The following is a 17,608-nucleotide window of genomic DNA, read 5'->3' as shown; positions in this document are numbered from 1 at the left end:
GATGCTCTTTGTCAACTTGTAAGTATGGCTTTATTGATGATGAATGTGTATTTCTATTAGAGCTTTTTCTTCAGTTTCCCTTTTACTTAATTCGCTAACTGCTACCGCTCGATTTGAGTCATTTGTAATTTTGTAATCTATACCATCCGTTGTGCAGAACATTTAGTCCATTTGGAAATTTCATTAATTCCATAATCGGCACATTTTTATACCAACCTTTAGAATTTTTCTTCTTCCAAAAGGGATTTGGTGTAAGAAATACTCTGTCCAATGTTATGGAAGTGCCTCGTTTTTCCATCAAGTTTTTAAATAAGTGTACTGGGCAAATATATTCCCCTAAAATATTAGGCGTAATCCATTTGCTGTCATATAATTTATTGTCACCGCCTTGTCTCGTTTTCGAAAATAGATGATTATACTGGATACGTCCATTTTCTTTTTCATTATTTTCAATTTCAGGTACGAAATAAGTGGTTTTGCAGAAAGTTGCTTACTACCGTTTCTTTGTAGTCTTTTCCGTCACATTTTCACATATAAGCCCAATCTTGCAGTATTAGATTCAATTTCTCGATGGAAGTATCTCGCTCAAATTTATATCCTTTCGAATCGCAAAAAATATAAAATTGTCCCCTAATTAATGATTGAGTCGCAACTGTATTAGCAGGCACACAGGTATTAACAATTTGACTATAGTTGTTCGTATAGACTCGCCGAATCGACTCATTGTTAGTGTTTCAATATTCAGTAAGTTGTTGACAAAAATATCAAACTATTTATTTTGGCAACTGACACCGCGATAATTGATTAAAAATGTCGCTGTAAAAGTTTCAGGTAACTTATGCCGCTGTCAAAGTGACAATTGCACTGTGGCATATGAAATTTTTTATATACTATAAATTAAATTGCCTTAATAATGAAATCAAAGGAACATTTCTGAATAAATCATGTTTTATTTTTCCGATATCTTCAAAGTCAACATCTAACAGTTTTGTGTAATAACCCTGTTGATTTAACATTTGAAAGTTTTCGAATGATTGCCAAGAAGGTATCTATTAATTTTAGTTTTTAATTATTAATCTTCTTACATTAATTAATAAAATTAATAGAATCCCTTAGCCAATTTCCTGTATTAAGCAGTCTCTGGGAACCCAAATTCGAGATTAACTATTATCAATACATAAGTGTTTGTTTACATAATTTCTATTCGCACAGTCGAAATTATAAAAATTGCATGGAGCTATTTATTCATTTCCAGATTTATGTTTTTATTTTGCGCTACAGGTATTTATTTCGTAATAATGAATACTGCACGTTTCTGTTTAAAAACGCTTTATCGCCATCATTAATTACTTTGCCGGTGCCAATGTTTTGTAATTGACTTAGATCTTGTCAAGGACGTTTGAGAAGTGCATTTCTATTCCAATCTTGGAATAAAAATACATTATAGTTACAAATGATTCGAGGAACGGTCTTTAGAAATATCACTTCTGACAATAATGAAATTATTGCTTGACAACAGAACCATAAAAGAAATTCAACCCATAAGTATAAATGTTCATAATCCTTGGTAGCGATCCAAAGAGGATCCAAGTTAACGTTACTAAGCTACGTATAGTTAACTAATTAAAAATAGTATATTATGTTACTAGGAGTAGAAGGCGATCATTATGTGTTGAGCCCAAAAGTTTGCTCGCCGAGGCGTTAGCCGAGGCTGAGCAAATTGGGCAAAACACATAATGAGCCTTCCACTCCGAGTGACATATACTATTTTTTCTTCAAGCGTGAATATAAAAAATTACTAATTTTGAAAATTTATAGCGGATAACGCGATGTTCAATCTCAGCACAAAATAAAATCAGTAGGTAGGTAATACTATTTATTTTATACATTTTATACATTTTATTGATTAATTAAACATGACAGTTTTAACCACTTTATTCATGAATAAAAAAACAAATGTAACAATTATTTTTCTTTAATTTGAATTAAACGAATAAACATCTAAATTACCTACATGTCTATCATCAAACTTTATTTATTAACATGAATATTAAATGTGCAATTTTGTATGGTACAGTTGTTGATATTTAAAGCGCTGCTGGCTGTCTTTTTTTCAAAGTTTACAGTTCTGTCGTTGAATACGTTACTTGTAATAAGGTTCTCAGTTTCAGTGTTAACAATTGTACCATTATTAACAGAAAAGTCTTCGATTAAATTATTTTCAGGATCAATATTTACAGTTTCGCTTGATGTACTTGGTTCATTATACTCTAATGGGTTTAATATTTTCATCGCTATCTGTTTCTTATTGTTTACAGAATCTTCAATGTATCCTTCAGCGACGCTGGTAGATTTCCATCCACCATGTCGCTTTAGGGTTGTAATGTCTCCACCATTATCAACTAAGATAGTTGCCGAGGTTCTTCTAAGGCAATGCCCCGTATATTCATGTGGATTTGGCAACCTTAAAAATGATGCAACATCTTTTGGCACTTTTGAAATTTTATGTATGCCCATTACAACACGATGACAATGGCCATTTTGATATTTAATAAAAAATCTATCAAAAGTTATGTCTTTTGGCCGAAGAGTAGCATATTTTCTGTATAAATTTAAATAAAACTCTCCAATTATGGTAAATGAACGATGTTTTTTAGTTTTTGTATTGGGAATATTTACTAATATTATATTTCCCAAATCTTTTACATCATTAACTTTTACTTGAATGAGTTCATCGCATCTACAAGCTCCTGTGACTCCAAATATTAGTGCAACCTAAAAAATATAGAATTATTAATTTTGTAACAATAAAAAAAGTTGGAAAATGCAAGGAAATTCTAAAACATGACGTAATTTTAAGACATCTATATTTATGAGTTTTTACAACATTCTTCCAATGAGCTATCTTTATTTCCGAAAATTGTTTATTATTCTCGTAATGGATACTATAAAATAACTTGAAGTTTACAAATTATAACAAAATTTTGTATTACAAATATAAAAAGGTTAAATATATATCTACCTATAATTTAAAAAGTACATACCTTGGTTGCTAAATATTTATCATCAGGTGCTTTATTCAGGAATTCGTCAAATTCTTTTTTAGACAAAACTTTCGACTTTTTTGGTTTATAATTTTCACCTTGTCGTTTCAAAAATGTAATTAATTTTGAATATTTCTCAATATTTACATTGTGTTCTATGTTTAATTTAGATTTTACCATTGAATATTGCGCCCATAAAGTTGAACTTTTCAGTGTTCTGGATAATCTTGTAAAATATGCTATCATCACATTTTCTGAATAAATATGTGCATTATTTTCTTTTGCCCAATTTATGAATTTATCATAAGCATTTTCATAAATTTTTCTCGACTTTGTTGGTATAAGTGTTGCCACTGATGTATTTGCAATTTCCAGTAATTCTGGTGGTGTGCACTGCATTTCTTCAGACATTTTAAAAACGACCCGACGCGACATCAAATTTCAACTGACACTTAATGAAACGTCAAAGCTTCTTGAATCTTTAATTCGTTGCTAGGATACTTACCTACACATTGTTACATTTTTTTACTAGTTAAAAAATGAAAAATATTTGTACTAGTTAAACAATAGGCTGCTTCTAAAGGAGGTGTTGCACTATATAATATAAGTATTATTATACGCTTGAAGAAAAAAAAACATTGCACAGTCCAGGGCGCCTTCCCGTAACACAAAGTGCCATTGTTCTGATTTGAGTTTTGTGAATTTCTATATAAAATATTATATTAACATACGAGGTCTGTTCAGAAAATAACCGAAATTTTTGAATTACACGCTAATGGAGATATTTACTGATATGCGGTTGACAGCACTGCGTTGCGCATAGCCTCCTCCGTTCTGGGATTGTTGATATCTCATTTAGTTTTCGTGATATTGTTATTTGAATACAACGTGTTTAACAATAAGTGTGACAATTTTGAAATGTGCGATTTTCTGAAATTCAGAATTACCATTTCATTTCATTATTCACATTGACAATTGCTTTAGATACTTAAAAGGCTATTATTTCTATTAGAGTGGAGTGTACCCCACTCTCGATACACCCAAAATAATCATTTTTCGTTAAAGTAAAAACTGTTTTTGTTTTGAAAATACTGTCACACTGTGAGGGATGCCCCCAAATACGGTCTACTACCGCACGTTCCAATAGGTTTGAATTTCCAAAGATAATTTTGAGTAATTTTGCCTATTCTGCTGTCATTTTAAACTACAATGCAAACATAAATATTTGACATTAATAACAAATCGCAAGCTAGTCTATCGTAATCATAGAATCGATTGTTTGTCTTTTACTGCTAAAAATATAGTAAAACTGTTTGAAATTCGCAAACTTCCGGAAATTGCATCGAAATGGTACTTTGCAATAAAATATTTTACATAGTGTCTGAAAATCCAACCAAATTTTAAATAAATTCAGGAAAAAAAAGGGACTCTAGAAAGTCTGGTATTCTTAGAAATCGCATCTTTAAAACAATGCAAAACTCCATTTTCAAAAAGCATATTGATTTAAACTCACTTACCTCATACATAACTTCTTTATCCCGTTCAGGAGTTAGTCTTGAAATTATTTTCAGACTGAAAAAAGATAATGTGAATCAATAAAAATAACCCGTGTCAAAAATTGTACGGTAATATTTTAATACGACGTAAAATGTGTAACAAATTTTACAACAAAGCTGTTTTGTATTATTAATTAATTATATGTATTTTTAAACTCACAAACTCTTTCTTTAGAAAAATTACAAAGTTCATATTAGGTTTCCAAAAGACTTCAATAAATGAAGTACAAAAAAGTAAAAAAAAATAGAAATGTCCAAAATCCGTTTTGTTTCGTAAATGCATCTAGTTATTAAATATAAAAAACTGTCCAAAAAACTTTAATAAACACAATAGAAAATTTTAAAAATGTCGGATTCGCTTTCGATTCTACGGATCACTATTGTGAAATAGCTTGAAATACAGTTTTTCAAAAAGACGTTGGTAAATATATAAAGTTTTTCAGTAAACAACTTCGATAAAGAAAGTATAAAAAATAAACGAAGTACAATAGCCTAGTCTGCTGGTGCTACTAGCCTGACAATNGAAATCGCATCTTTAAAACAATGCAAAACTCCATTTTCAAAAAGCATATTGATTTAAACTCACTTACCTCATACATAACTTCTTTATCCCGTTCAGGAGTTTGTCTGAAAAAAGATAATGTGAATCAATAAAAATAACCCGTGTCAAAAATTGTACGGTAATATTTTAATACGACGTAAAATGTGAAACAAATTTTACAACAAAGCTGTTTTGTATTATTAATTAATTATATGTATTTTTAAACTCACAAACTCTTTCTTTAGAAAAATTACAAAGTTCATATTAGGTTTCCAAAAGACTTCAATAAATGAAGTACAAAAAAGTAAAAAAAAATAGAAATGTCCAAAATCCGTTTTGTTTCGTAAATGCATCTAGTTATTAAATATAAAAAACTGTCCAAAAAACTTTAATAAACACAATAGAAAATTTTAAAAATGTCGGATTCGCTTTCGATTCTACGGATCACTATTGTGAAATAGCTTGAAATACAGTTTTTCAAAAAGACGTTGGTAAATATATAAAGTTTTTCAGTAAACAACTTCGATAAAGAAAGTATAAAAAATAAACGAAGTACAATAGCCTAGTCTGCTGGTGCTACTAGCCTGACAATTTTATAAAACATCTTATATATAGTTTCAGAACGGCATCTGGTTAGTTAATATAAAATTTTTCAACAATAAATAAATCAGTAATCTATTTTAATCCGTATATAAGGTGTCGAAAAAACATCAGGTTAGCAAATATAAAATTTTTCACGGGCTATGGATAAAGTAGAAAAATACAAAGAATAAGAAAAAGTCTGTTCAGTTCGCGTTTCGTATCAATGTTGTGAAACATCCTGTATATGAAATTTTAAAAAGAATACGTTGTACTTACATAAAAACCAAATTCTGAGTAAATACTAAGCCATCCTCTTTACATTACGAAAAAATATTGATATTTTTAAGTCAATTGAGAGAGACTAATTCATCAGTTAGATTGTAATAGACTTATTGAAACAACCTACACAACCAAAACTAAAAACACTTACTTTTTTTCAGAATGTCGACATTACTGAAATGGGCTCAAAACACACAGGGGAAGTTAAATGGCAAAAATAGTAGCAATAACAACAGCAGCACAAATGGAGAAAGAAAATGGATACATCCTCCTGAAGCACTTCAGAAGGGACACATAGCGTATCTGGTAAAATTTTTGGGCAACACTGTCGTGGACCAACCAAAAGGTAATCTTTAATTTTATGTACGACTAAAATTCAAAACGACATGTTACCTTGGCTGAACAATTCTTCTTGACATTTCAAAAGAAACATTTTCAGATTGTAGATTAGGTTCTCTGGTCGGTATTTATATTTGCTGTGTGCACTGGTGCACTATAGCATTCAAAGCCCTCGTCTCGGTTAAAATCGACTCCATTTTTTCTAAAAATATTGAAGAACTACTAATTAGAAACGACTGATCCGTAAAAATTTAAGAATCAGATCCATGTCTTGGCCTAATGCATACAGCAAATATAAATACATGCTAGAGGACTTAATATTCAGTAACAGATTTCTTGTGAAGAAGAAAGTCTCTCTAGACGTCAATATAAATGGATACCTTGCTATTAAATATTTTATATTAAACTTTTATTGCATGCTCTAGTTTTAGATTATTTTTTTCTGCACACACGTACATCGAGTAGGTACATTATGTCTGTAAGCAACAAAATGAATTTTTATAAAATTGACAACCTTTGAAACGATTTCCTGAAAGAAATCGTTTGACATTTTGAAATGTCCTTTATATTTCGAAAGGAACAAGACAATGAAAAGAACTTTTCAATTAATGCTTTTGGTTACGTAGATTCTTGGAATCTTTCATCGATTTATTATTATTTGCATAATGATTTGAAGTGTTGGTATTATTATCAAAGAAAAATGACGCAATGTAATGTTCCATCAAGGGCGTCTCTTTTGCTATTCAAATTTAAATTCTCGATTACGACTAGGTTGTGATGTCTTGCTGTGTAATGCATTTAAGCAATTTAAATTATTTTTAAACTGCCAGTCGGCCATGAAAGCGGTGGTCGTAAAACCGAGTGAATGGAAACTTAAACGGAATTAAAATTTGCTAATAGGTCTATTAAAAATCTAAGATGAAACAGTCGCGGCTTCGCGGCTTTTCAAATGAAGTTAATTAAATGCCGCTTTTTCAGTTTTCACATAAATTTAAGAAGATTTTGAATTTGCAATTGCAAATCAATAATTTATTCTACAAAAACAGAATCGCTCGGTGAAAAAACTAAAAATACGATATTAAATACAATGTAATGTAACGAGTCCTAAAAATTAATCATTGATGCAATAATTTTTTATGCCTATATTGTAGTTAAAATGTTTAGAAAAAATCTATAAATTTTTTTTGCTAAACAACTAGGTTCTCTAATTAAAAAATGGTCTATTTTTTTCAATAAAATGGCAAAAATGTTTCTTAAATAGACAGGAAAGCATTTTCAAAATATCCAGTGGTGTCGCATTTCTGGGGTCATAGATGATAGTATAGCTTCCAGTAGGTACTTTCACAGAACAGAACCTCAAGGTTCTGTTCTGGGACCACTACTATTCCTACTGTATATAAATGATTTCCCAACTTCTGTGAGAAATGACGTGTTCGCAATTCTTTTCGCTGACGACACTAACTTATCCATAGCCAATAATGTTTTGGATGATCTGACGGTAGACATTCCAATAATCGAGAATGACGCATTACATTGGTTTACTTGAAATAACTTATGCCTAAACGCATCTAAGACCGAAAAATTGATGTTCAGCTTGCGTGAAATAGACGATGTAAACAATCCTGATGCAGTAAAATTTCTGGGAATATATTTGGATCCTAAATTGCAATGGGACAGGCACGCCCACTACCTCTGCAATAAGATCTCTAAGGGTATCTATTTAATCCGCAACTTGATTGGCAAAGTATCTCAAAAAACGTTAATTACTGCTTATCATAGCCTTATTCACTCCTAAATATCATATGCAATCCTGATTTGGGGGTCATTCACCTTCAGCTGATACCGTTTTTGCTACTCAAAGAAAAGCCATTCGCATAATCTCTGGTTTAAAATTCAGAGATGAGTGCAGAGCACTGTTTAAGAAACTTGATATTTTAACATTACCATGTACTTACATACTCCAGTGTCTTTTGTACGTAAAAGAAAATGAAGAGTCGTTTATTGTCCGTAGCCAAATCCATTCTCATAATACTAGAAATAAAAATGACATAAATTTAAACTTTCATTGCTTAAGTATAACACGTAATGGCACATCATATCTGGGCATCCAGTTTTTTAATGCACTACCAGCTCCAGTACGTCATCTCAACCTACTTTATTAAACATAATAATAATAAAACACTTCTATTAACCAACGCATTTATACTTCGCAAGGATTTTTAAAAAGTGATCTCACCCTAATATGACTAACTAAGACGTAGGCTTCGCACACTTCAGTTGCATTGTTTCAGGTTTTTTTTATTACATTACTCATAATCTTATTTTGACATGTATCATTTACAGTTTGTTTGTTTTGTTGTCCTCTTACAAACATTTTATTTTAACATTTGACAACCATTTATTGCTTGTACTTGTATTGTTTTATTACCATTTTCGTTGTTCTTTAAATTATGAACTAGTTACGTGTCAACACTGTTATACGCGTGTGTGTACTGTGTTGTATATTTTACTATTATTATTTTTTTTTTTTCATAATGATATATACTACTATAATTTTTTTTTGACATGTGTAAACACTTTTTGTGTACTAACACTAATAAATATATCTATCTATCTATCTATCTGTCTGTCTGTCTGTCTGTCTGTCTGTCTGTCTGTCTGTCTGTCTGTCTGTCTGTCTGTCTGTCTGTCTGTCTGTCTGTCTGTCTGTCTGTCTGTCTGTCTGTCTGTCTGTCTGTCTGTCTATCTATCTATCTATCTACCATCGCTTACCATATTTATATGCGATTCAACTAATTTTTACTTGACTAGATAAATACATGTTGCATAACTTTGTGAAGCGTCTTAAAAAATGTGAGTTTCTTATTCAAATTTAAACGCTCAATATTCGAAAACTACCCATTTCAGAACGTCCTTTCTAGGACCTTTTTTCTCATTTCAATTACCCGAATTCAAATTTTAAATTTAGCCAATTAATCCTGAAAACCCCTGTAAGATGACTTAGGTATTTTTTTGTATGGCATATAATTTAATGAAAACTCATAGCTTTTTTACATTGTACCTATTCATTAAAAAGTCGGGAAATATATTAATTTCTTGATTTTTGGTATACGGTTCTTTTGTATGAGGCATGCAAAGCCTTCATAAAGTAATATTAGAAATACTTATACAAAATCAAAAAAAAGCAAATGAATCTTTTACACTCATTTAACAGTTTTAGAACTGTGTTCATGAGATTTTTTTGCTTCATTTTTAAAAATAAACAACAATATGACAAAATTGCACATTTTTATTTTGTAACAACAGCAAAGGTGTGTTTCTAAAATCGACAATTCTTCTTCCAGGTATAGAAGTAGTCAAAGAAGGTATTCGTAAATTAAGATTTAGCCAACAATTACGTAAGAGTGAAACTGGTGCCAAAACGAGAAAAGTTGAACTAACGATAAGTATAGATGGGGTAGCGATACAAGAACCTAGGACACACAATATATTACACCAATTCCCACTTCACAGGATATCGTACTGTGCGGACGATAAAGGAGAAAAGAAATTCTTCTCATTTATAGCCAAGCAACCCAACCAAGGTGAGTTATTTATTTTATGAATAGGTAATGTAGGTGTCGTAGTATAAGAAAGAAGAAACAAATTAATACTTACTTGCATGGTAACATTTATTTCAGTAGTCAAGGTTGGCTAATTTTGTATACGCTTTGTCAATAGCCATGATTTGATTGTTCTAAAATGACAATGTAGAACTAAATTGACACTATCAATAAATTTATTGAAAAAATATATATATCGAGTGTAACACAAAGGTTTGTCAAAAATTAAGAAGTAATATATGTCTTCTCTGAATTTAAGAAACTATTTTATATTAACATTTATCCTTAAAGCCCTCATCTTTGAAGATACAGGATGTTACAGTTTTAAAAAGAGATATCTTTAGAATTTATATATTTTAACTCTTTGATTCGTGTATTACTTGAGTTAGTTAGCGTAAGAAACTAAACTAAGGATAAGCTTTGCAAAAAAATCAAAAGATTATTATTGTTCAAAATGACGTATTTGCCACTTTTTCAGATATCACCATAAAATAAAATAGTGTGACAAAACACTAAAGGTGTATTTTATTTTTGCACATTATTTAACTTGTAATTTAAAACAATTGTAAAAGTAAGACGAATTTGGCAGTCAGCTGTGATGAGCTAGTCTTCATTTTATTTAGTAATAGAAAGACAGTGAGCTGTTACTTAAATGAGAATTTTTCTGTAATAACATGTTCAAGTCTAGTAAGTCACAAGATAATGACAGTGATGTATTAAAAAAAGATGTTTTAAAATCAAATTAAAATTTATAAGGAATAATTACCAAAATTTCTTGTACAGTTGACATTCATTTTCATTGTAGATTAGTATTCAGTACAAAGTGACAAGAGACACTATACAACTTTTTGGAGAAAAGTAATCAGCAACCCCATATCTATTAATTTTTTTGTGTTTCAAAAGGTCAAAGGGAAATGTAAGAAGGAAATTTATAACAAATGTAAAAAGGTGAATAAAAAAAGATTAAACAAATACGTAAACTTATACAGGGCCAATATTTTTCTTAAGCAAAGGTTAATTTTGTCTTAAAAATAGTGATAAAACAAAAACGTTTAAAACCATAAAAATATTGTGAATTATTGTATTAAAAAAATAGTCTTTAAAAAATGTTTCAGACTGGTGCTATTTATTTATTTTTTTAATGTTTAATATTTAAAAATTCCATAAATTAACAAAAGATGGACAAAAATTAAAATTTCTATACCTTTTGAAACTTTAATTATTAATAATAAATTTTGTTATATGTTAACTGTCTGTTAATATGCAAAAGCTTCATGACGTGAAATTGTAAAAAAATGCAAAAGCGCACATCTGTGAAGAAAAGTAACTGATAATAACTTTTCCAAAACGGTTTATATTTAAGAAAATTAAATTGAAGACAAAACGTTCCCTGTTGAAATAAACACAAAAATTTCTTTAAAAATGTATTTTCTATTTTTTAAATAATTTCAAATAATCCATGAAAACTATAGAATCCTAAAATTTTAAAATTATCCTCTCTCTAACTATGGCGACCTCAGATGTAGCTAAATATCACATTAAATGTGAAACACCCTGTATATTGTATGTAGTAAACAGTAAAACAAAAAGAATTATTTTTTAATTCCAAATTTTCCTTTTTTTCAGTTGATAATGAGGCTGAGGACACACACGAATGTTTCGTTTTCATATCAGATAAACTGGCGGAGGAAATAACACTAACAATTGGCCAAGCCTTCGAACTAGCCTATAAACGGTTCCTGGAAACTTCTGGCAAGGACTTGGAATCCCAGCGCAGGGCGATGATCACACAACAGAAGATAAAAAGGTTGGAACAAGAGAACAACGTTTATAAACAAAGGCTGTTGGAAATATCTCAGTTTAGTAGTATTAGGCCTGAACTTGATCAGTATTTGAGGAAGAATGATATCAGAAATATATTGGAAGTGAAGTCGTCGTTGAATAATAATAGTAACTCTTCTAGTGATAATACGACTGTGAATAACTCAAATCAGACTAATGGAACTACAAAGGAACTTTTAGATCTTAATTCAGAAATCACGAATGGAGGTAACTTTCTAAACAATTGAATTGTTAAAGTGGAATTCCATTCTTCGCCATTGTGTGTTAAAAAAAAAAATTGATTTTCTCATATATAAATAAATGTTGGAATTTCCACATTTCTATTTGTTAATAAAAAGTGATATAATTTATTATATTCACATGATAATTAAAATATGATTATATAGTTAATTTAATATTAAAATGATAACAAACTAAAAGTTATCAATGTAATTTTTTTCATATCTGCCCATAATTATTTCATATGCTATTACAAATTAGAACAAAATAACTAAGAATTGGCAAAAATTTTAAATTGATATAAATTAGAAATTAAGATAACCTTTTATTATAATAACAAATACATAAAATTTGTAATTTGTAAATTATCAAGTTGTTTATTTGATATATTTTTAGCTCCACCCGTACCACCAAGATCATTTGAAAATACTCCTGCAGTGGGCACAAAACTGGAAGGCTTGTTATTAAATGAATTAGAACATGACAATGATTTTGATCCCCGATCTTTTGAAAACAACCACAATACCCAATTCTACCCTAACACCAATGGCAACACTTCAAGTCCACCACTAAGTAAGTATCAACAAGAAGAAAAATTTTTAAACTGCATCACTACAACATTCATATAACAAAAGGTTACTTTTTCCACACCTATTTGAACAACCGTTATTGTAAAACCAAAACTGACAATCAGTTTTTATTGAAATGTGTGATTTTACTGATCAATTTGTGAGAACCTTCCTTTAAAATTATAGTAGTTTTTTCCTTTATATACATAATTAAATAATTTTGCTTTGAAGAAATCCTTCATGTTAATTAGTGATGATGATGCTATAAATTGTTAATATTTTTCTGCCATTACTATCAGTAATTCATGTTATTGTTTGTGTCTGTCTGTATGTGAATATTTTGTAATTGTGCTGGAAAATTAACTGCTTTCTTTATTTTTCATTTTTTTACTGAAAAAACATGTTATTTTTATTTTAAATTTCAGTTGCACCACCTCCGAAGGCACCTAGACGTAGTAATCTCAGCCTTAATACCAATAACGGTAATAATAATGGTGATTTCAAAACTTCAGGTCAAGATTTGTTTGGCACTACACCATTTACACCTGCTCTAACGCCCTCTCCAAACAGGTATAAACGTTTTTCTATTTACTTTTATTTCTAGTCTTAAATCAACGTCTACTTAGAAGAAATATTTTTCTATATACAATTTGCATTAAAATTAGCACTCTTAAAATGGGTCTCAGTTTCAAAGTATGTTTTCTTTATTAATTATAGGCCTCCTTGTCAGTTCCTCACTTACGATGCTAAGATGGAAATATTTATTGAAATTTTAGTTTTTAGGACATATACAGTGAAAAAGAGAATAATCCCTGAAATTTTAAACAGTGTCTGTTATTAATTGAGATATCCAGCTAAATTAATAGTTACTGATTTCTATGTCGTCTCCTTGTATTGTTTTTTTTTACTACTGTTATGTCTTTAATATTTAAATATTTACAACAAACAAATAAAATTAATAATAGCGATGAGGTTCTGAATTTCTTTCCCCTTTTATATTTTAGAAACTAAAATTTCAGTTAAAATTCTCTTAACATTGTAAATAAGGAATAAACTTTTAAAATTTTTTATTTATAAAAAAAAATTGTCAAAATTAGAATAATTATTGACAAGGAAATCAACCATGATAAAATTATTTATTCAAATTTCAGTTTTCAGGACAAATAGAGAGAAATAAAGTGAGAATAACTGTTTTCTTCGAAATTTGGAACATCCTATAATTGGGTTTTTTAAATAGTTCATGTTATCTCTGTTATTAATTGAGATACACAATTAAATTAATATTTGATGGTTTTTAAGTAGTCACTTATTTTTTATTACTATTTGTGCCTTTAATTTTAAAACTTTAACATTAACAAATAAAATTAATAAGAGCAGTATTTATTTCTTTCCCCCTTTATATACCAAAATCTAGCATTTTGATAAAAATTCTACCACAGCATCTTAATTGAGGCATAAACTTTTAAAAATTTTATTTTAATCAAAAGGATTGTCAAAATTAGAACAGTCATTTGGGTAAAATCAATTTTGAAAATGTTCTCATTTTAGTGGTGTATTATTTTTGTTGGGAAGTAAATTTTACAAGTTTCATTAATTTTTAGTGTTACTAGTGGCAAAATACTGGATCCATTTGAGATGGGTGATTTTGGAAATGCAGCTACTCCTCAAGACCTTGAAAATGCTATTGGACTATTAGATAAGAGAATACTTGAAATGAAGGTAATAATGAGATAAAATAGGGTAGTTTTGACGTTTTCCGGCCTTTGCTAGTTCTTAACTGCAAGGGAATACTGTATTCAGTAACAGCAAAACCATAAATTACAAATTAAAAGAATTCCATGCCTATTTTCGGTCAATTTTGTATCTATAAATTTGAGTATTGCAGAACATGATTACATTGACAATTTATTCACAAATAAATTCACGAAGTTCTTCACGAATTTATTCATAAAGGGTTTGGTTTTACACTGCTACCGACTTCATGAATTTCTTTGACACAAATTAGTTCTACCAACAAATCAAAGTAGCAAATAAGTTTCAAATTTCATTCAAAAAAATGTCTTACATTTCCACATATACGTAATGGTACAACAGTAATACCATTTTGACACTGTTTATAAATATTAGTTTTTGTAAGCAACAGATCAATAAAAACAATACACAAGTAGTACAACGCCACACAAGTATTTACATATGCCAACAACATAACCTCCAGAGCTGGGCTAAATACTTTCAAAATGTATTTAAAATACTAATTACAAAATACCAGTACGAAAGTATTTTAAAATACTTAAAAACAAAATACTTCTTTGACAAAGTATTTTAAATATAAATTACTTAGTATTTAAAATAGTATTTTAATTATGGTGAATGTATTAAATACATATTCACAAATGGTGACCAAAAATGAAACATGGTATTGTTTGGTGAATTGAAATAGTACACCACTGCTTTACGGTAGCAATCATGATATTTCGGATTCGTGTCTTTCAATTTTCTACAAATTACTTATTATTCTCTTACGTTTTTCGAAAAAAGTCTGATTTTTGAGTAAAACTTACAAAACTAACTGAAAACACACTTCCATATTCGAATAAAATGCGGTCTAAATTTACACAGTAGGCTGCGATAGCAGTTAGAAGGAAAAGGATGTTTCGTCTGTGTTTGTGGAAATTGAGGTACTTTTGAGCATTTACTCAAATAAAATCATTAAAATGACGATTAATGTTATTTATTTCTGTACTCAATTAAATAACCGAATGATTATAGTGTTTGTCATATCATTTAAGTAAAATTGTTTTTAGTTCGTTTTACTCGAAAATCAGGTAAAACATATGGTAATTTATAAAAAATTGAAAAATGAATATATCATGATTATTACCATAAAGCAATGGCGTACTATTTTGTTTGAAAGAATATGCTACCGATACTCTGTATTTCCCTCACAGGAGCATCTAAATTTTAGGAAATGGCCTCAGATTTTGGACAATGTTTACTTACATGTGCCCAATTTCAAATTATTTCACTTACTAGATTTTAAATTATTTTTAAAAATTAGAAATATTTTTTTAAGTTTCACACACTATATCTTTCTAACGAAGCGTCCTAGATAAAAACTTCATACGAAAGATCCCTTAAAATTCAGCAAAGAATACGAGGTTTCATTTTTAATCACCGTTTGTGAATCACCCTGTATATTGAAAATATTCGTTTACAGTATTAAAAATATAATTGTGAAATATTAAATCTAAAACTCTTAAGATGTGACTTGAAAAAATATATTAGATGTGTAAGGCAAGCCCGATTTCAAGATCGTCAAAAAATAAAAAAAAAACGACATGAATCTGGAAACAATCACTTTCATTTGGATTACTGAGACGCAGGATACAATTTACTCATAATTTTTTATTAGTTTTTCTTAGAATAACCCACTAATGATAAAAGAAATCAATTTTAAATTTTGATGATTGTCTGTTGACCGACGTAGTGACGATAGACCTCGAAAGTAGTAGACAGAATAGCAATAACACAATGCACATTGCAGAATGCAGAGTAGAATGCACTAAGGCGTGCAGGTGCGTAATTTTTTTAGTACATGTTACACCAGTTGCCAGATGTAACAGACAAAAAGTATTTGTTTTTGGTAGGTATTTTGGGTATTTTAAATACTTCGAGAATTTTAAATACTCGTCAGTATTTAAATTACTTTTAGAAGATTTTAAATACTTCTTTAAAATACAAAATACTTTATTAAAGTATTTGAAATATAAAATATTTTTGGGGTTATAATAAAAGTAATTTAATTACAAAACACAAAATACTATTTTATATTTAAAATAGTATTTAGTATTTTTTTTGTCAAAATACTCCCAGTTCTGATAACCTCAATACCGATCTGAGACTGAAGATTTGTTGGGTCGGTACTTCTGAACTTCACGAAGAAATTTACGAAAATTAGAACATGTTCTGATCCATAAAGAATTACATGAATAAATTCATGAAGTTATTTGACAACAGATTTGGTGCATTGTACTACTACAATTTCTTCACGAAGCGACTTCATGAATTAAATTCGTGAATAAATTCACAATGTAGGTAAAACAGCTATTAGACACCTTAACATTTTTATTTTGTATTTTTCTCTGGATTATAAGTGAATTAGTTGGGAAAAAATAAATGTATGTAATCGTCGACATTTATTAAGTATGACCAAAGAAAGGTCTCAATAGGTAATTAGGGCTATGCCCATGTTGTCAACTGTTTTTGCATTAACTTGAAAAATAAGAAAGTATTTTAAATTAATACCGTTTAGAAGTTTTTCATTATCTAAGATTTCTTTTACAGACTGGATTTAGCCGTGGAATCAGCTTCGGAAATGATGACTTCTCCTTGGAAAGTTTAGACCCTCTGAAGAACTAAGTTATTTGTAAAAATATTTGAAATGTTAGTTAAGTATGCGTAGTGATTGAAAGTGTTATATTTTTTGTCATATTGGCAAGTTATATTTCGTGATGCTAACCTAGATCAAATTATAAAATAATATATTTTTATATGCAATGTGTAAATGTATTTTGTCAAGCAAACTATTGTAGTTGAGAGTAATTTCATATATTTAATTGCACTATAATTGTTATACATTGAAATTTATATATTTTTATTATAAGTATTATTGGTAACTGGCATATGCTGTTTTATTTACCACCACACTTAAAGTGCTTTCAGTTTATTTTCTCTTTACACTCAGTGCAGACTGAAAATATTTCCATCCTTTACTATTCAAGTTTATATTACAGCTTAGAGATACAATGTATGCGCGCTGAGTGAAAAAGTGCAAGTAAGTCAAAAGCTCTATGCTGTAAGTTTTGTAGATACCTATCAATTTTTATAATTTGAAATTTCTAAAAAATATTTGTGGCAACATCTGCATTGGTTATATAAGCAGGGTTTGTAGCGACCTAGAACACCATCATCAGGAATACCGGGAAAAGTCGGGGAATTCATTACTCTTTATAAAAAAACGAAATAGTCAAGGAAT

The 17,608-nt window shown here is 29.3% G+C and overlaps 1 protein-coding gene across 3 annotated transcripts in view; it reads left to right on the top strand.

Annotated features, from left to right (window-relative positions):
• LOC108905880 (PTB domain-containing adapter protein ced-6) overlaps positions 1-17,253 on the top strand; it is a 104,117-nt gene extending 86,864 nt beyond the window's left edge. For all 3 annotated transcript variants that reach the window (XM_018708944.1, XM_018708943.2, XM_018708945.2), the window contains exons 2-8: positions 6,164-6,348; positions 9,686-9,925; positions 11,570-11,992; positions 12,401-12,577; positions 12,999-13,143; positions 14,175-14,292; positions 16,918-17,253. In XM_018708944.1, coding sequence (XP_018564460.1) covers positions 6,165-6,348; positions 9,686-9,925; positions 11,570-11,992; positions 12,401-12,577; positions 12,999-13,143; positions 14,175-14,292; positions 16,918-16,992 — 1,362 coding nt within the window. In that variant the 5' untranslated portion in view covers position 6,164 and the 3' untranslated portion in view covers positions 16,993-17,253. The remainder of the gene's footprint in view (positions 1-6,163; positions 6,349-9,685; positions 9,926-11,569; positions 11,993-12,400; positions 12,578-12,998; positions 13,144-14,174; positions 14,293-16,917) is intronic.
• Positions 17,254-17,608: the final 355 nt, after the last annotated feature.

The sequence above is a fragment of the Anoplophora glabripennis genome, unplaced genomic scaffold, assembly GCF_000390285.2.
Source record: "Anoplophora glabripennis isolate ALB-LARVAE unplaced genomic scaffold, Agla_2.0 scaffold228, whole genome shotgun sequence".
Lineage (NCBI taxonomy): Eukaryota > Metazoa > Arthropoda > Insecta > Coleoptera > Cerambycidae > Anoplophora > Anoplophora glabripennis.
The sequence above is the reverse complement of the archived record's forward strand: the minus strand, read 5'-3'. Positions and strand labels throughout refer to the sequence as shown.